This window comes from Rosa rugosa, chromosome 4 (genome assembly GCF_958449725.1).
Source record: "Rosa rugosa chromosome 4, drRosRugo1.1, whole genome shotgun sequence".
Taxonomy (NCBI): Eukaryota; Viridiplantae; Streptophyta; class Magnoliopsida; order Rosales; family Rosaceae; genus Rosa; species Rosa rugosa.
Window position 1 is genome coordinate 38,654,133 of NC_084823.1, and position 19,456 is coordinate 38,673,588.

A 19,456-nucleotide genomic window follows, 5' to 3' on the forward strand; every position below is an offset into this window, starting at 1 on the left:
TTTGAAACATAAAAATACGATTTCACTCCATTGACAAGAATACCAAAAACAGAGAAATACAAGATTAGGTTTCCTCACTATATTCCCCATCAAAAACTACAAGATCAGAACCCGTACAAGTGAAATAGCTCAAAATAATAACTTTCACCCATTGCTTCATTGTCATTCACTCCTCTTTCCTTAAAGACAACAGTTGCAGAGGAAATTTTCTTGCTTTTATTTACCTTCTCTATAATATAGGACTGGCGAGGTAAATAACATATGACCATTTTCTTCAACTTCCGAGCATGCTCAAGAATATATGTTGCTAACTCCAAGGCATTAGTAGGATAACCGGTGGAGAGTGCTATAGATACCTCCTCAAGCTGATGAATACAATCCAGATTTTGGGATTTCCAGTATTTCCTCTTAAAACCACATGCCTGAGAAGAAACAAGTAAATGAATTTTGAAAAAAAAAAAAAAAAAGATACCAAGAAATAAGTTGAAGAACAGAAATATAGGAAATGTTATTCCCATAACTACACTTCCTACGGGTGATGGGTTATGACGGGTCATCTACTGATGCAATGCTCTGGATATCGAAATCTAAGCTCCAAAGTAACATGTATTACGGACAATTACTTCAAAATTTTTATTAAATCAATAATGCTAGACATGTCATTGGTATATAGTGTGTTGTGTGACAGAGGGACGGAAGGGAATATTGACGTGCACTTACTTTCGGTTTAACAATGTGCAAGGAAGGGTAAGAATTGATGTACAAAGTCTTCAGATTAGGCACTCCTCTCAGAAGAGAGACCATTGCAGGGACTAGGTCATCAGTCAAGCTCTTAATATGCACACCCAAGTAAGTAGTACCATCCAATGGGGCATGCATGGAACCTTCCCTGAGCAATACCTGCAATATCACAAAGATTAAGGTAAACTCTAAAATAGACAAAATTTGATCACCCAAAACCCAGTTAAGAAAAACTGGTAACAACAGTTCAGCGAAATGCAACATATTTTCAGAAACCATACAAGTAATCAATATATAGTAAGAAAAAGCCTAAATCCATATCATGTTTCGTTATTTACATAATTCATTTACAAAATCAAGTGTTTCTGGTTTTCTGTATTATTTAAAAGGGGGGCGGGGGTAATAGAAAGAAAGCTGTCTCTGAAGGGTGATGTATCTTTACCTTAATAGCCTCCCCACTCAGAACAAGTGATTTAACCCTGTAGAAACTGCAAAGAACCTCAAATGCATTGTCAAAGTCATATTCATCTCCCTTTTGCTTCAGAAAGATATGAGCTTTTTCTAAACACATAAATTTCCCCAAATTTTGGTAACTCAACAAATTCCCAATCCATTTAAAATACTTCAGATTTGGGGCATAAACATTTAATGATTTGGTAATACTGCTGCTAGCTTGACTATTTTCCCACTCTATACTTATCTCTGCAAGTTTCTCACCTGAGATGCTAAAATGGCAGGGGTCACTATTATAGGTATACACCAATGTAAATGATTCCAAAGACGAGCTTTCAATGGTGAAACTTCCGACATGAACATTTTCTAACAATAGTTCCTTAATGAATTTGCATGAGCATGAGATCCATTTGCCAAACCCATCATCCATTCTAACACTAGTCAACTTCAAGTACTGGAGATTATTGGAACAAGCAAAGGAGGGTGCTTTAAGAACTGTCTCTGTCCTGATCAACAGATTCCTCAAAGATTCACAACAATAGATGCAAGATGGCAATTCAAGTGTTGCCCCATCTTTTCTATTCAACCTCAACTGAAGATCAAGCACTTCAACATTGCACCTCACTGCAATAAGGATCCAAGTCATCATTCGGAAACTCTCTTCTGAAATTCCTGCAGAGAAATCCCATTTAATACAAAAGCTCTTTATCTTATCCTCCCTGCGATGAATCATATACCTATCTATACAATTCAACAAGTTCAATTGCTGCTGCCTGTTTCCAAACAAGGAAGAAAAATTCAATGATGGAGTTGATAGATGAAACTCTCTGCATCTTTTGGACACGCTGCCCACACGAGTGAGATCTTTAAAACTGACCAATGAAAGAATATGGTGAGCAACTTCACATGGAACACTACTCAATCTGTCTACCATGGGGTCAGCAGAAGCTCCTTGAGCTTGAGAAGTTGCAGTTGCCAATGACTTATTCTTATGCTCCATAATACTTGGTTTTCCTTTGTTTTTGTAAGAGCAAACTACACCTACAAGTATTGATGACATGCAAACAAAACTAATGTAAATACTAAATATACCATTAAGCCTACCGCCTACAACCATTTAATCTCCATATGCTTCTAATCTGTATATACATTTGACATTTTATAAGTCTATGTTTGAGCAACTCTTAAACAGCAACAAAAATTGCAATAAATAGAAACTATCAGTCTAGCTAGCAGTTGAACCAAAATCCAATATCAGAGAGCAAGAAACAAAATAAGAATTGAAAAATTTTCAATATAAAAGGGGATTATGTGCAACACTGCAAACAACCCTAATTGCATTCTACTTCAATGAAATTCAAAATTCATGAAAATAAAAACCTAAAAACCCTTAAAAAAAACTAAAGTAATCGCGTATATTAGAATGTGGGATTACCCAAAATCGATTCATCTCCTCTGATCCAAAGCCCTTGACGATTTCCGTACAACTGCGAAAAGTTTAGGGTTTTTTTCCGGCGGGAAAATCAGAAACGAGCTCTTCTCTCTTCCAAAATTTCCCCCTGCTTTTATATACTACTACTAACCTAAGTTTGGGCCCAAAATACTTCAGCCCATTATAAAGGCCCAGACTCATTAGATTAAACCCCTACAAGCCCATCCAAGTCTTTTGATCATTTCTTATCATCTTCATCACAAAACAAATGAGTTTTAGTCATCTCCTTCCAAATCTGTTTGAAATTGCATATAAATTTAGTTGAACATTGTTTGTAAGTTGCTTCAAATAAGAATACTTGAGAATAAACCACTCCACTCAGGGCAGGGAGGAGATCGTTCTTGGTCCAATTACGTTGTCATTGTTTGTACCAGCTTAACATATACATGATACTTTTGGATATAAGTTTGTGATCGGAATTATTAACTTCATACCAAAAGCAAATACGTGAACAAAGGCTATTGTCCAAACTCTCAAGGCATGGCCATATAACTTGAACAATGGCTACAATGAAATGAATTATCCTTTCACTTTTTGCTTTTCATGATCTTGACATGAAAATCAAAGTGATCTATCCGATATGAATTCATTAATGGTACTAATGAAAGAATTCTTTCCTTACAAAAGATTGTCTTTTTACATTATGGTATTGAAAGGATTGAAGAAACCATAACATAGCACGATGAGAACCTATGACTTTCTTTGGAGTTTGGATGGCCTTGTTTGCGTACAGCTCTTGGAATAGGGTTCAGATCATCCTGCACCAAGTAAACAGTAATCTGTCGATTTCTGCTGCACTGATATATCAACTGCAGATTTCATGTAAAAGCAGAAGTTTTACTTCATTAGTTTCAATTGAAAATATCCTGAACTATAAGCCTATAATCAGACACTCAACTTGAACTACGTGAACGAAATTGAAAACTACATAATTGACATCCATATCCTTGTACTGGGTTAAAGGCCAAGTACTGTAAATAACCACTTTCCACAAAATAAAGAAAAAGTTCAAGATGCCGAACACTACTTTTGTTTATAGCAATATTTCACGGCTACATGCCTACAAAGTAACTTAAAACACTGGATACCCTATATTTTGCATTTGACATATATATACTACTTGATTTAAGCTCAATAAGATTTGAAACATAAAAATACAATTCCACCCCATTGATAACAATACCAAAAACAGAAACACAAGACTAGGTTTCCTCCATCCATTCCTCTAAGAAAAGTACAAGATCAGAACCGGTGCAAGTGAAAGAGCTTCCCATAATAACTTTCACCCATTGCTCCATCGTCATTCACTCCTCTTTTCTTAAAGACAACAGTTGCAGAGGAAATTTTCTTGCTTTTATTTATCCTCTCTATAATATAGAACTGGTGGGGTAAATAACATATGACCATTTTCTTCAATTTCGGAGCATGCTCAAGAATATATGTTGCGAACTCCAAGGCATTAGTACGATAACCAGTGGAGAGTGCTACTGATACCTCCTCAAGCTGATGAATACAATCCAGATTTTGGGATTTCCAGTATTTCCTCTTAAAACCACAGGCCTGAGAAGGAAAGAAGCAAATGAATTAAAAAAAATAAAAAATAGATATAAGCTGAAGAACAGAAAGATACCGGCGATGGGTTATGATTGGTCATCTACGGATACAATGCTCCAGATTGATATTTAAGCTCAAAAGTAACATATATTACGGACAATTGCTTTAAATATTTGATTCAATAATGCTTCTTATTCTAGACATGTCATTGGAATATAGTGTGTTGTGTGACAGAGGTAGGCAAGGCAATATTGACGTTCACTTACTTTTGGTTTAACAATGTGCAAGGAAGGGTAAGAATTGATGTACAAAGTCTTCAAATTAGGCATTCCTCTCAGAAGAGATACCATTGCAGGGACTAGGTCATCAGTCAAGTTCATAATATGCATACCCAAGTAAATAGTACCATCCAATGGGGCATGCATGGAACCTTCCCTGAGCAAAACCTGCCACAAAGATTAAGGCAAACTCTGAAATAGACAAACTTTGAGCAGCTAAACCTGTTAAGAAAAACTGGTGACAACAATTCAGCTCAATGCGACATATTTTCAGTAACCATATAAGCAATCGACCTATAATTAAGAAAAAACTAAACCCATGTCATGTTTTTTTTTTTTTCATTTACATAATTCATTTACCAAATCAAGTGTTTCTGGTTTTTTGTATTATCTAATCAGAAGGGATGTGGGGGATAACAGCACTGCCACAATACTAATTAATAACAGAATCCCATAGCCTCATAGTCAAAATCAACACAAGTTAATGAGTTTCTTATTGCACATCTCTCGTTTCAAGAAAGCTGTCTCTGAACTCTGAAGGGTGATGTATCTTTACCTTAATGGTCTCCTCGCTCAGAACAAGTGATTTAACCCTGTAGAAACTGCAAAGAACCTCAAATGCATTGTCAAAGTCATAGTCATCTCCCTGACGCTTGAGAAAGATATGAGCCGTCTCTAAACACATAAATTTCCCCAAATTTTGGTAATTCAACAAATTCCCAATCCATTTCAAATACTTGAGATTTGGAGCATAAACATTTAATGATCTGGTAATACTGCTGCTAGCTTTACTATTTTCCCACTTTATATTTATCTCAGCAAGTTTCTCACCTGAGATGCTGAAATGACAGGGGTCACTATTATGGCGATACAACAACGTAAATGATTCCAAAGACAAGCTTTCAATGGTGAAACTTCCCACATGGACATTGTCTAACAGTAGTTCCTTAATGCATTTGCATGAGCCCGAGGGAAGTTTCCCCTGTTTTCTAGTACTAATACCCAGAAAGCTAGTTTGGGCCCAAAAGACATCAGCCCACTACAAAGGCCCAACCCATCATTAAACCCCTAAAACCCTTCCTCAACCTCCCTTGCTTACTCTGAAACCTTTCTTCTTCTTCGGCGGATTTGCTCCCCAGTAGGTAATAAAATCCAATTGTTTGTGAATTGAGTTTCATTCTGTTGAGTTTAGAATTAAGATTGGTGCTTGGGCAAATAGCTTGCTGTTGCTATTTTCTCTTTCAATTTGGATTTTTGTGTTGTTTGTTGGATTGATTTGGGTTGATAACTGGTTTTTAAGTTAGATGAATGAGGTTAACTATGAGTTCGGATGGATGGGTTGAGTTCAGAAAATGATGGAGACTGTAGAAACTAGTGTTGGGTGTTAATGGTGATGAGGGCTTCAGGCTACTATCAATTTATGCAATTGAAATTTCAATCTCTTTCTTAAACTTGATTGTGCATTGTTCTTTCGGGCTGGAAGATGTGCTAGGCCGAGGCTATCATTTTTGCGGAGATAGAGGCTATTCTTTAGTGGCATGTCAGTCACACGAAACGCGGAACGCTGCGGTACGGGAACGCGGTACGGGTACGCGGTACGCTAGTCTTCAAGGTACGCGGTACGCTAAGATATATTAGCTAATTTTAATTAAAATAAATTACTTATGATAAATAAAATTATAAAAAATAATAAAGAGATAACCATACCATAAATAAAAATCTCAAGAAAAATTATAAAATAAAAATAAATTGTCACTACTATTCAAAAATTAATTGAGTTTTTCAATCCAACAAAGAAAAATAATGCTTAAAAGTAATTTTTTTTTTCGATGGCTGGAACCTAGTGGGAGGCTTGGCCATCACGCCTGTCTAAGTTCTTATTTTGAAGTGCCGCTTGAGTCTCTTGCTCTTGCAAATCTAGATATATGAGTTTGATGTGTTCCTGGCCGAATCGGTTGTGTATTGAGAATGGGTGGAACAGGTCTGCTTGAAGTATTCTTGGTACGCGATGATTCTTCCTCATCAACATAGTCTTCGTCTAACATTCTCCATCGCAAGTCCTCCAATCTCATTGGCGAATCATCTACTTCCGTTGATTCTGGATTAATGTCCCATCTCTTATAAGTTCCATTATTGTAGCCTTCGGAGAAACGTGAAAGCAAACGAATATTGGAATGAATAAAAACTAATTTATCAGCTCTTTCAGCATTCAGCCTATTTCTCTTGACACTGTGAATGTATGAATACGTACTCCAATTCCTTTCAGCAGATGAATTTGATATTGGTTGAGCTAGTACCTGTTTATTTGTGATATCGTGTGAAACAAAACATACATATATCAAGTTAGTAATTAAACTAATTAATATACTTGGTAAAATGGAATTCCTTTCAGAAGATGGTGCCTTATAACCCCTGGGTCCATTATTTATAGCTGAAATCATCTCATGAAATTGGGGATTTCTTAACACATTAAATGGAATTCCATTAGCACACAATCCTCTCATCACCTTCATATCAACACTATTTTTGTCCATAATCTTGAACATATCATCAAGAGCACCTGCAGTGGATTTTTGCGGTTGTTGCCTCAAGATTGTTGAGCTTTTCAAAGATGAAGAAACCCCTTTTTTTTCAGCTTCCATAACCATTTTGCGAACCCTCTCATATTCCTCCCGATTATTAATCAATCATTGACATCGACGAATCTCTGATTTTTTCCCAGGGAGATTACCAAAAAAGTGATAGTGAATGCGAGTATATGAACTCTTAAACTCACTATTACAATGTTTGCAGGTCCATGTCTTTGTTCCACCTGAATTTTTTCCTTGCGCTCCAGCTGTGATAACAACTTCATTGAGTAATGGTTTTATGTTAGAATTCATCGGAATTTCTTGAGATTCTTGAGTTTGTTCATGGCTGTTTCTACTCGATGATTGGTCTGTATTACTCGATTGAGTTTCTTCGACAATATTATTGTCTTCATGCTCACCAACATCACCTTCATAATTTTCTTCTAAAATTGGTTCTTGACGGGATGGTTTTCTTTTTCCAAACGCCATAATTGAGTTGAGCTAAAATAATAGAGTTCTGTATTGTGCTTTGTAGTCTGTACGTACCATTATGAATGCATGTAGCTTATATAGAGTTTGTTTTCAACTTTGGAATTAGGATTCCTTATCAATCAGGAGATAGGATTCCTAATGCTGATCCCTTACCCCTTATTTTACCAATATACCCCTTATTAATATACTAGGAGAAACACTTTACATATGAGGATAAATAAGTAAACTAACAAATAACAGAAAATAAATAACAAAGAAACTGCTTTTATTTTTTTATTTTTTATTGGAGAATCTTGGAGACTTGCGTGAACAATCAACAATGAGATTATCTCTAATTAGAGATGATGAGTTGACGACTGACGACAGAATCCTAGAGATTCAATTAAGATTTTGTAATCCAAAATCCAAATCGAAGATTACGGTGGCGTTTGACGATGCGGTGCAGCTGAGTTCGACTTCCTTAGACTTAGACCGGAAACTCTGCAGCGCCGGCGACGAACTGAATCTGCGGCTCTGCAGTCTGCACTCTGCACAATGAAAATCACACAAATTCCTACACCCACCTCTAGTCGCATTCCTATTCAGTCTGCCCAATGAAAATCACACAAATTCAACTCCCCTAACATCTCTGTGGCCTCCCGCACCAACAACCTCACCTCCTCTGCCCAGAAAGAATCAGTGGAATGTTTCCCCAGCATCATCTTCCTCCGCAGCTCCTCACTGAGATTCACAGCGGAACGCTATGTTTGGCGATCCGGATCGCGAACGCCCCGCGATTGGGTTCGTACGATCCGAAACGCGGGTCGCCGGCAGGTGCAGCGTTTCCGGTGACTTTCATGAGTAGTCTCTGTTCTGTATTTGGACTGTAAATGATGTGACTAAAGCCACTCATAATCTAGTTTATAGCCTCAGAGATAAAGAATGACATTTCAGGATCAGAAATTCTGATCTTTGAGAAAAAATGGTTGTTTAGATGGTGCTATTGATACCCCCCTCTACCTCTCTTCACCCACCTAATTTTCCTGCACTCCTTATTAGTATTACTTTTTACTGAAAGAAGAATTACTCAGCCGTTGTATCTATATATACTGTGTATAAGTGTTTTATTTTGTTGTGTGTGCTTAGAACTTGAGGAATTGATTGTTAAAGTCGATAACTGAATGTAGTGTGAGATTTGTACTTGTCCGTTATAAGAGTTTTCAAAGTGATGCAAGCAAACTTAACTGGATGTATGCTTTAGTTTCTACATACTTTTGAAAGCCATTTTGTGTTATTGCATGTCACCTCAGTTTACTAATTTTGATTTTGCAGAAGCAAAGGCATTGTTCTTATGAAAGATGAGTTTAATATCACAAAACATTCCCGGCCACAAGACTAAGAGGATGGATGCTGATGAACCTTCATTTCTGCAAGGGAATGAAGACAGCGGTGATGGAAAAGAATCTAATTTAGAGATCATGAGGATGACAAAGAGAAAGAAAGCACGCAGCGGAGAGGATGAGAAGGTGGCAGTTGAGCAAGAAAAGGAAACGAAGAAGCTGGAAAACTTTTTGTTTGGATCAATCTATTCCCCAGTTGAGTTTGGGAAGGAGGATGAGGAAGAAGCTGTAGACCAGGTCGATAAAGGCTCTGCTTTATTCTTTGTTGACCGTTCTGGAAGTATTGTGCACCCTGGTAATGATGATGATGCAAAATTCTCAGAAGAGGATACTAAGCAAAGGAAACCTGTGTGGATGGATGAGGAAGAGGAAAAGGCCAACATTAATATCGCTAGGGTTAATAGATTGAGGAAGCTGAGGAAGGAAGAGGATGAGAATTTTATTTCTGGTTCTGAGTATGTTTTACGATTAAGGGCTCAGCATGCTAAGCTGAATCCAGGTACAGAATGGTCTCAATTTGATTCACAGTCGAGGTACAATAGATACTCTGATGATGAGTCCTCCGATGAAGAAAATGGCTTAGTAGTGCCCCGTGGCTACAAGGAGGTTGGAGCTGTTGATGATCTCCTTCGTACAAATGAGGACCTTGTTGTGAAGAGTGGTGGAAAGTTGCTGCCTGGACTTCTTGAATATTCAACACTTGTGGATGCAAATGCAGAGGAACCTTGTAATGGTCCAATTAATTCGGTGCAATTTCATAGAAATGCTCAGTTGCTTCTTGCTGCTGGATTGGATCGAACGCTTAGATTTTTTCAGATTGATGGCAAACGGAATACTAAAATTGAAAGCATTTTCATTGATGATTGTCCCATACGGAAGGCAGCTTTCTTGCCTGATGGTTCTCAGGTTATTATAGCTGGAAGGAGGAAATTCTTTTATAGTTTTGATTTAGTAAAGGCGAAAGTTGATAAAATAGGTCCCCTGGTTGGTAGAGAAGAGAAAAGCTTGGAAGTTTTTGAGGTTTCCCCTGATTCAAGTACGATCGCGTTCGTGGGAAATGAAGGTTATATCTTATTGGTTTCCACTAAAACAAAGGAATTGATTGGGACACTCAAGATGAATGGAACAGTTCGCTCTTTAGCTTTTTCCAATGATGGGAAGCAACTGTTGAGCTCTGGTGGAGATGGACAGGTTTACCAGTGGGATCTGAGAACAGGGGCCTGCTTCCATAAAATGATTGATGAAGGTTGTATCAATGGTACAGCCCTTTGTACATCTCCAAATGGATCCTTGTTTGCTGCTGGTTCATTCAGTGGGATTGTTAATATTTATAATAGAGATGAGGTTTTAGGAGGCAAAAGAAAACCAATCAAGACTATCGAGAATCTTACAACCAAAGTAGATTTTATGAAGTTCAATAATGATGCTCAAATTTTAGCTATTTGTTCGAGCATGAAGAAGGACAGCTTAAAGTTGGTACATGTTCCATCATACACTGTATTTTCCAACTGGCCTCCTCAAAGGCAGGTCCTGCATTATCCTCGCTGTTTGGATTTTAGTCCCGGTGGAGGTTTCATGGCTGTGGGCAATGCTGCTGGAAAAGTGTTGTTGTACAAGTTGCATCATTACCATCATGCATAGAACGAAGGTTATGAAACCTCAAGAAACAAGATGCTGTTGTATTATTCCTTGTAGTATTGAAGTTTCGGTTGCTAGGTTTCCTGACAATTCCATTGTAAGGTGGGTCTAGAAAGACAGTTCAGTTTGTGATTCATTTCGATAGTTGTCAGTACTGTGATGGCTTCTTGTTACATAAAACTGCTGAAGTTTTGACCTCCAATCTTTTTTCCTTTGTGTTCTATTAAATTTTACATTAAAATTTTTTTTGGCAGATGACAAGGTTTACACATTCCATGTAATTTGCTTTTTTTTCTTTTTTTAGAATAAATACATAGCAGCTTGGTGCTCATATCCATAATTCATCCATGGTTCAGGTGGTACCCTTTAGCAGGATATTTTGTGGTTTTGACTTGTACTATCAATGTGGTTCTGGTCCTTGAGGTAAGTGTGTGAATATGCCTTATCTTTGGTTTTTGAGCTAGTTGATATGAATGAAGAGAACCTGTTTGTGCCGAACTGTCCATCGTTGTTGTCAGTACAGTGTTTCTCGTTTATGTACAGTGACCCTTGGCTTCCACGCCTTGCTTGGTTCCGTGTTTTTCTTCTATTTCAACAGTCAGTGATGACCCCTTCTGGTTCATGCAATGAAAATTTTGCAAGATGCAAGGTCTCTATGCATCCAACATGCCCAAAATGTGCGCAAAAGAGTGACGAGGTGAAGCAGTTTTGGAGATTCTCTCTTAATATTTTTGTGGGGGCTGGAAATATAATGGAGTTGTTACCCCAATGCCATTTAAAGGAGTCGGAAATAGTAGAAAATATTCTGTATTGAAAGTTCATTGCAAAAATTCTTCAACTCCAAAATTTTCTTTTTGAGAGCCAAGGATGCTATGGTAGTAGTAACTCGGATAGAGTTATAACAGAGATGCCTTCATATTTGCCCGGTGCAAAGGATCGTTGGCGCTGTTGTGAGAAACAATAAGACACAAACTAACGATGGCAATGGCATTTCTTCATGGCAGTGACGCATCTCCCCTAACATGTTAAACACTCGGCAGTTTTGCGAGGGCTGCAATTTATGTGGTTGCTGCCTCTTTTGAAAGTTTGGCATAAGAGGGGCACAATAAGTTGTAATATCATCATCATTTCCTACTCATTTTTACATCCACCACTGAATAAGAATGCAAAAAGGACATAGGAAAAGGTTTGTGTTTGCCAAGTAAAAACCCGTTTATGGCGGTGGATGCCCTGGAACATTTTCCACAAAGACTGTTTAGCAAAGAAAATCATATACGCACAATAAGAAAAAAAGAAAGAAAAATTGCCAACAGAAAAACAGGATAGAAAATTTCCATTATCTGGAAGGTGCTCTACAATCGACCAAAGATAGCTACTACAACTTCAGCAACTTTCTTTATAAAGATTTCCTGATGCACCAACATTTAATACCTAAAACTTCTTTTCTTTCCTTTTTTTTTCTGAGCTTTAGAAAAATTACAAGCAACTGACGATGGAACTCTAACTGCAATCTAAGCTATTGTCTCTCATGTAGCAATCTCATCAACCTCTGAATTAAATACAAAACTTGGAAATGTGGTGGTAATATCCCTGCAATTCAATTCAGATAAGATGGAACATGAGAATTTCAGAAACTCTGGAATATTTATATTTGTGAATGAGATGGCAAAAAATAAGTCTCATACCTAAGGTAGGGGAGGGTCATGATCTTTAACAAAAATAAGTCTCATACGTAAATGATTCCAAAGACGAGCTTTCAATGGTGAAACTTCCCACATGGACATTGTCTAACAATAGTTCCTTAATGCATTTGCATGAGCCCGAGATCCATTTGCCAAAGCCATTATCCATTCTAACACTTGTCAACTTCAAGTATTGGAGATTACTGGAACAAGCAAAGGAGGGTGCTTTAAGAATTGTCTCTGTGTTGATCAACATTGACCTCAAAGATTCACAGCAATAGATGCAAGGTGGCAATTCAGGTGTTGCCCCATCTTTTGTATTCAACCTCAACTGAAGATAAGCACTTCAACATTGCACCTCACTGCAATAAGGATCCAAGTCATCATTCGGAAACTCTCTTCTGAAATTCCTGCAGAGAAACACCAATGAAAACGAAAGCTCTTTATCTTATCATCCCTGCGACGAATCATATACCTATCTATACAATTCAACAAGTTCAATTGCTGCTGCCTGTTTCCATACAAGGAAGAAAAATTCAATGATGGAGTTGATAGATAAAACTCTCTGCATCTTTTGGACATGCTGCCCACGCAAGTGAGATCTTTAAAACTGACCAATGAAAGAATTTGGTGAGCAACTTCGCATGGAACACTACTCAATCTGTCTACCATGGGGTCAGCACAAGCTCTTTGAGCTTAAGAAGTTGCAGTTGCCAATGACTTATGCATGTGTTCCATGATCCTTGGTTGTTTTTGTTAGAGCAAATTACACCTACAAGTATTGATGACATGCGAACAAAACTAATGTAAATACTAAATACATGATATATCAACTATTAAGCCAACCGCCTACGACCATTTAATCTCTATAAGCTTCTAATCTGTATATACATTCAACATTTTATAGGACTATGTTTGAGCAACTCTTAAACAGCAACAAAAATTGCAATAAATAGAAACTATCAGTCTAGCTAGTTGTTGAACCAAATCCAATATCAGAGAGCAAGAAACAAAACAAGAATTGAAAATTTTTCAATATAAAAGGGGATTACGTGCAACACTGCAAACAACCCTAATTGCTTTCTCCTTCAATGAAATTCAAAATTTATGAAAATAAAAAAACTAAAAAAACTACGGTAATCTTGTATATTAGTATGTGGGATTACCCAAAATCGATTCATCAGATCTGATCCAAAGCCTTGGCGCACTCAATAAGCCCTTGAGGATTTCCCAACAACTGCGAACTCAAGAACTCTTATACCATGTGACACAACCACAGGGTCCCAACAGCTAAAGTTTTTAGAGTACAGAATGTATTCAAGATAACGGACGGTTACTGAAGTGACAGTGTCCACCAATGTATGTAACTGAAGGCAATTATAGTAGTAGCACATACAATTGTTATTCCAAAACCAGATATGTCACTATAAATGCAGAAAACAAGTAGAAGATGTATGACGTAATAAGTAGTTGCTACATCCTAGTCCTAGTTCTAATACTTCACTAGCTTAAGCAGGTCATTATACTGATTTGGTATTCCATTGGTCAAATTCACATAGATGAGTCACATGTTCACATGATATGGTAGTTCTACATTCCAAACAAACTCAAAGGAAATACATGGTCACACATAGGTCAAATAAATGAAAACTATATTCACCTGGACTTCCAGTTCCTCGTGTAGATAAGCCAATCCTTGAGCAGCACCAAGCATTATTTGTAACCTCGTGATCCAAGGAAAAGGGTTCAAAGCCCTGTTGAAAAGATGATCTTCTAAGCTTCTATTAGGCATATATTCATATACCAATAGCCGTTGAATCCCTCTTTCTCCATTTATAGAGCAATATCCTGGAAGCTTTACCAGATTTGGGTGATTTACCACACCGAGAAATTGAACCTCTGCAAGCCATGCTTTATGACCGTCTATGAAAAGAGCAAAGAACCATAAGCTTGACAACTAAATAGATAAAAATGATAGAGAGGCACACAATGTCTCCAAAATGGGTGTTTAAAAAAGGATAACTTTGAACTTAGAGTTCAGTTGAATATGTGAGACTTTCTCAACAGTTTAAAAGAGTAATGGGATGCATCTTTTACACAGGCCAATATCATCTTAAGGGCTTAATCATTACTTCTATCCATTCTCAAATATAAAGTACTATTTCCACAAAATTTGACAATCTGTTCCAATTCATGTTCTTGAGAGCAAAAATCTCTTTCTTTAGTAACTGGTAAGAGCATTGTCAGACAAAGAACACTGCATAACATGTTTTCCAGCTTAGAGAAACAAGTCTATTTACCATTCACTTTAGGAATGGTTTTCGAGCACTGCATGAAATCCATTTGCCTTATATTAGTATTCACCTTCCTTTTGGTTCTTGCTAACACTGAAAATTAAATTATTCTCTCCACATTCCTATGAATAACAACTATGTCACAGCAGAAAGCTGTAATCTTCTGTTTTTGGCATTAACAGTGAAACCCTTTTAGTTTTAGTCAATTTTAGTTGCAACAAGAGCACACGTTGAGCCCAACCAAGCACACCCAATTAAAATTCTTTAGTAAACAAATAACTATGTGGGTAGTGAGTGAGTGAGAGAGAGAATGGAAGTACCCAAATGAAGTTAGGAATGAGGATCGGAATTGGGATTCTGGCGGCGAAGGTCTTCGATTAAGCTTCCGAGCTCTTTGCGAGCAGATTCTCTTCCAAACATGAAGCCGTACCTGAAAATAATGGAATTCCGGGAAGTGAGAGAAAGTAAGTACCAGCCGGAAACGGTAGAGAAGACTGGTGCCACTGCAACTGTCTGAACCAGAGTGAAAGCTTTTTCCATTTTCATGAATAGAGAGAAGGAGAGGTGCCCTTTACAAATTTCTAAAAGGAGTTTTCTCAATTTTACAAGAGAAGAGAGCATTGGGCTAGACTTGAGGGCCCAGCCCCAAGTACCACGTCATTGTATTTTTTTTTTTTTTAATATCACAAAAACTAGTATTCATTCAGAAAGGACAAAAAGCATAGAATGATTGTACAAAACTACAACATATTCGAACCACATGATATAAGTGGTGCTGGGTCATCTTCTGTCATATTGTGAGACTGAGACTAAAGAAAATCAATGAAGAAAAAACCAATTTCCAAGTTATGCCAATCAAGTCAGTCAATGAAGCAACTCCATTGCTGTTTCCACGATTATACATGTGTAGTTTCCAAAATCCTTTTGCTTCAACTATATATTACTTCACTTTGGTTTGGTTGCATATCATCTTCATAATCATGTTTTTCAGTATAATGAGTGGTGGGTCTATGCATTCTGGTTTGGTTGGGCTTGTGTGCCTGGCCATTGCCTCTGCTATTTGTTGTTCAAGTGTTGGAAGCTCCAACAACATCATGTGCTTGGAGAGTGAAAGGCATGCTCTTCTCCGGTTCAAACAAGGCCTTGTGGATGACTCCAATGCTCTTGCCTCTTGGAAAAGTGAGAAAGATTGCTGCAAGTGGAGAGGAATAGAATGCAACAACCAAACAGGTCATGTTACCAATCTTGATTTCTCCTTTAATTATGATCCATATCTCTATTCTGCTGAAGTTCCTTTAAGTGGTGAAATTAGTCCTTCACTACTTGAATTGCAATATCTAAATTACTTGGACCTCAGTTATATTGATTTTGGAGAAAATATGATTCCCAAATTCATTGGCTCTCTGAGTCAATTGAAAGAACTCAAACTTGCAGATGCTAATTACAGGTCCCCTGTTCCTCCCCAACTTGGAAACCTCTCTAATTTGCACACTCTTGATCTTTCCTACAATGATTTTGAAGGAATGATGATTCCCAAATTCATTGGCTCTATGAGTCAATTGAAAGAACTCAAACTTGCAGATGCTAATTTCAGTGGACCTGTTCCTCCCCAACTTAGAAACCTCTCTAATTTGCACACTCTTGATCTTTCCTTCAATGATTTTGAAGGAATGATGATTCCCAAATTCATTGGCTCTATGAGTCAATTGAAAGAGCTCAAACTTGCATATGCTAATTTCAGTGGACCTGTTCCTCCCCAACTTAGAAACCTCTCTAATTTGCACACTCTTGATCTTTCCTTCAATGATTTTGAAGGAATGATGATTCCCAAATTCATTGGCTCTCTGAGTCAATTGAAAGAACTCAAACTTGCAGGTGCTAATTTCAGTGGACCTGTTCCTCCCCAACTTGGAAACCTCTCTAATTTGCACACTCTTGATCTTTACGGTAACGAAGTTGTTAGTTCTGAAAATCTTGAGTGGTTATCTCATCTTTCTTCCTTGAGATACCTGAACATGTCAGAAGTAGATTTGTCAAAGGTTGTGAATTGGCCACAATCTTTAAGCAAGCTCACTTCGCTGACCGAGCTTCAGTTATCTTCCTGTCAGCTTCCTGATGTCAATCTAAGATCACTTTCCTTTATTAATTCTTCCACCTCTCTTCAAATTCTTCACCTCTCTGGGAACTCTCTTAATTCTTCAATATTTTATTGGATAGCCAATGTCAGCAACAACTTTGTCCATATTGATCTCTCTTTCAACAATCTTGAAGGTCCCATCCCGGATGTCTTCACAAGCATGCTTTCTCTAGTAACACTAGATCTGTTTGAGAATCAACTTGAAGGTGGGATACCACAAAGCTTTCAAAACTTATGCAGCTTAGAGTCGTTGACCTTAGGGTCAGACCAATTTTCCTTACAATCAAACCAATTGTCTGAAAACATTGAGGACTCTGTTAAAACCTTGTCTTGTGCTGAGAACACACTTGACACCTTGGACTTGACAGAAAACCGGTTTTGGGGGTCGTTGCCAGATTTGTCACGTTTTTCAAAGTTACGAGTGTTATATCTTGACAGCAATCAACTAAATGGGTCTGTACCCGAGAGTGTCGGGCAACTCTCTAGCCTTGAAGAGCTATATCTCTCCGAGAATTCTTTGAGTGGTGTCATAACAGAAGCCCACTTTTTGAACCTCTCTCGTTTACAGGATTTGGATCTTTCTGGTAATCGCTTCTCTATCAACCTGAGCTCTGATTGGAATCCACCATTTCAACTTACTGATTGGTTAGACATGTCCTCTTGCAAGGTGGGCCCAGCTTTTCCCAAGTGGATTCTAACGCAGACAAATCTTACTCATCTTGATCTCTCTAATGCTGGACTATCAGGATCATTACCTATCAAGGTTTGGGATCTATTTTCTGGCTTGGATTACTTAGATCTCTCTATGAACCAAATCCATGGGAAACTACCGAATCTGTCATCGACAAGCTTGGAGTATCTCAACTTGTCTTCTAATCTATTTTCTGGCGCATTGCCATCGTTTTCTCTATTTTCTGGCGCATTGCCATCATTCTACAAGCGACAAAGCCTGTATCTCTCGAATAATAGGTTTTCAGGACCTTTGTCTTCCTTATGTGCAACGCAGGCTCCAGATTTAGAGACCCTTGACATTTCTGAGAACCTATTGTCAGGGGAGCTTCCTAATTGTTGGATGCAATTTCAAAATTTGATTTCGTTGAATTTGGGAAAGAATAAATTATCTGGAAAAATACCAAGCTCGTTAGGCAATCTACAGGGAATTCAGGGATTGCGTTTACATGATAACAACTTTTCAGGAGAATTGCCTTCTTTAGAGAACTGTACCCGATTATTCGTGGTTGACCTTGGCAACAATAACCTGTCGGGAAGGATACCAACATGGATCGGCCAAAGCCTACCAAACTTGTTGATTCTACGCTTACGGTCAAACGAGTTTAATGGAATCATACCCTTCTCCCTGTGCAGTCTAGCTGCCATTCATGTTTTGGACCTTTCTCACAACAATATTTCAGGAGGCTTGCCAGATTGCTTCAATAACATAACCGCTTTGGCTGATAATATGGGAGTTACTGGAATTGTGGAACTTGTGTGGAAAGGAATAGAAATTGAGTTTCCCGATATTGCAGGTTTGAGAAGCATTGACGTTTCAAGCAACTATTTGATTGGGAAAATTCCGCAAAGCATAGCAAATATGACACAGTTGATTTCTCTGAACCTGTCAAGAAACAATTTGATGGGAAAGCTTCCTGAAAACTTTGGTAACTTGAAGATGTTAGAATCTCTTGATTTGTCAAGAAACCAGATATCTGGTAAAATTCCTGCAAGTTTTGCGAGCTTAAACTTTCTTAGTGTCTTGGACTTATCATACAACAACTTGTCAGGAAGAATTCCAACTAGCACTCAACTTCAAAGTTTTGATGCTTCTAAATATATGGGAAATCTTGGACTTTGTGGACCACCGCTGACACCAAATTGCTCACTAGATGGAGCAACTCAAGCTGATGATAACAAAGAACATGATAAAGATGGTCTCATAAGCCTGGGATTCTTTATCAGTGTAGTGCTGGGATTCGTCACTGGATTTTGGATGGTCTGCGGCAGTTTACTGCTTAAGACTTCTTATAGATATGCTTATTTCAGATTCCTGGACAATGCAAAAGATTGGATTTATGTCAAAACTTCTGTGTACAAGGCAAAAGTGCGGAGGACACTTCAAAGATAAATGGTAAACTAAGCTACATAATACTTATTTTTTCTAGTGTTTATGTTTTCTGGCTAGATATACTTATAGAAACTCTTTCAAATTTATAGTATAACAATCGTTTGGAAACACAAAATATTTGTTCAATGTTTTAGAAATATTGTTTTTTGACTGTCATTTGTTTTGACATGATGTTAGGAGATTCTGGCATTCAGGGATATGACCCTAATTATCCCGGAAGTAAAAAAAATTCAAGGCTTCATGTTGAAGGTTTTCAGATGTCGTTGCTTTCTCTTTCAGCAAGCAGAAATAACTATTATGCTTGTTTCTCTTGAGAAATGTGTATGAATAATGGATTGTATGTAGTATGAGCTGGTATAACTTTTGATTCCATGCAACAAGACCTCTATTTAGCTTCCTAATCTTTCTGGCTGTAATTTAAACATATCTTTCTCGATTGATTTCAAAGTAATTGGCTGCAATTATATATTGTTCCATTCCAGAGCATTTCAATTAATCAGATCTATTCCAATCTAACTTGATCATGTTTGTGCATGTTATTCAACTTGTTCTCCAGAAGTTTCATTTATGTCAATCTAACTTGATCACTATAATAATAATAATCCATGTCTCTTAGTATTTCAA

At 37.6% G+C, this 19,456-nt stretch overlaps 4 protein-coding genes and 1 long non-coding RNA gene across 9 annotated transcripts; 2 read left to right on the forward strand and 3 right to left on the reverse strand.

Moving 5' to 3' along the window:
* Positions 1-50: 50 nt before the first annotated feature.
* On the reverse strand, positions 51-2,726 carry LOC133743315 (F-box/FBD/LRR-repeat protein At1g78750-like). Its single transcript, XM_062171197.1, has 4 exons — positions 2,630-2,726; positions 1,184-2,235; positions 721-900; positions 51-422 (listed from the first exon to the last, which is right to left on the reverse strand). The coding sequence occupies exons 2-4, from the start codon at positions 2,192-2,194 to the stop codon at positions 105-107; spliced, it is 1,509 nt and encodes a 502-aa protein (XP_062027181.1). The 5' UTR covers positions 2,195-2,235; positions 2,630-2,726; the 3' UTR covers positions 51-104.
* Positions 2,727-3,610: 884 nt separating this feature from the next.
* Positions 3,611-7,166, reverse strand: LOC133744784 (uncharacterized). Its single transcript, XM_062172828.1, has 5 exons — positions 6,921-7,166; positions 6,498-6,815; positions 5,075-5,557; positions 4,507-4,686; positions 3,611-4,246 (listed from the first exon to the last, which is right to left on the reverse strand). Exons 1-5 carry the CDS (start codon positions 7,164-7,166, stop codon positions 3,929-3,931), a joined length of 1,545 nt encoding a protein of 514 aa, XP_062028812.1. The 3' UTR covers positions 3,611-3,928.
* A 697-nt stretch (positions 7,167-7,863) lies between these two features.
* Positions 7,864-10,871, forward strand: LOC133743313 (U3 small nucleolar RNA-associated protein 18 homolog). Its single transcript, XM_062171196.1, has one exon. It carries the CDS (start codon positions 8,918-8,920, stop codon positions 10,598-10,600), a length of 1,683 nt encoding a protein of 560 aa, XP_062027180.1. The 5' UTR covers positions 7,864-8,917; the 3' UTR covers positions 10,601-10,871.
* Positions 10,872-11,900: 1,029 nt separating this feature from the next.
* LOC133743316 (uncharacterized) lies at positions 11,901-15,227 on the reverse strand. 4 transcript variants are annotated; one of them, XR_009863063.1, is made up of 4 exons: positions 14,894-15,227; positions 13,940-14,202; positions 12,283-13,646; positions 11,901-12,187 (listed from the first exon to the last, which is right to left on the reverse strand). It is a non-coding gene; the product is annotated as an uncharacterized LOC133743316 (long non-coding RNA). The 4 variants fall into 4 exon arrangements; XR_009863062.1 differs by having other exon boundaries at positions 12,283-13,051; positions 13,446-14,202; XR_009863064.1 differs by having other exon boundaries at positions 12,283-12,689; positions 12,803-14,202.
* A 57-nt stretch (positions 15,228-15,284) lies between these two features.
* Positions 15,285-19,306, forward strand: LOC133743312 (receptor-like protein EIX2). Of its 2 annotated transcripts, XM_062171195.1 has the most exons (3): positions 15,285-15,479; positions 15,565-18,835; positions 19,010-19,306. In XM_062171195.1, the coding sequence occupies exon 2, from the start codon at positions 15,569-15,571 to the stop codon at positions 18,830-18,832; it is 3,264 nt and encodes a 1,087-aa protein (XP_062027179.1). In that variant the 5' UTR covers positions 15,285-15,479; positions 15,565-15,568; the 3' UTR covers positions 18,833-18,835; positions 19,010-19,306. The 2 variants fall into 2 exon arrangements, with proteins under 2 accessions (XP_062027179.1, XP_062027178.1); XM_062171194.1 differs by having other exon boundaries at positions 15,286-18,835.
* The last annotated feature ends 150 nt before the right edge of the window (positions 19,307-19,456 follow it).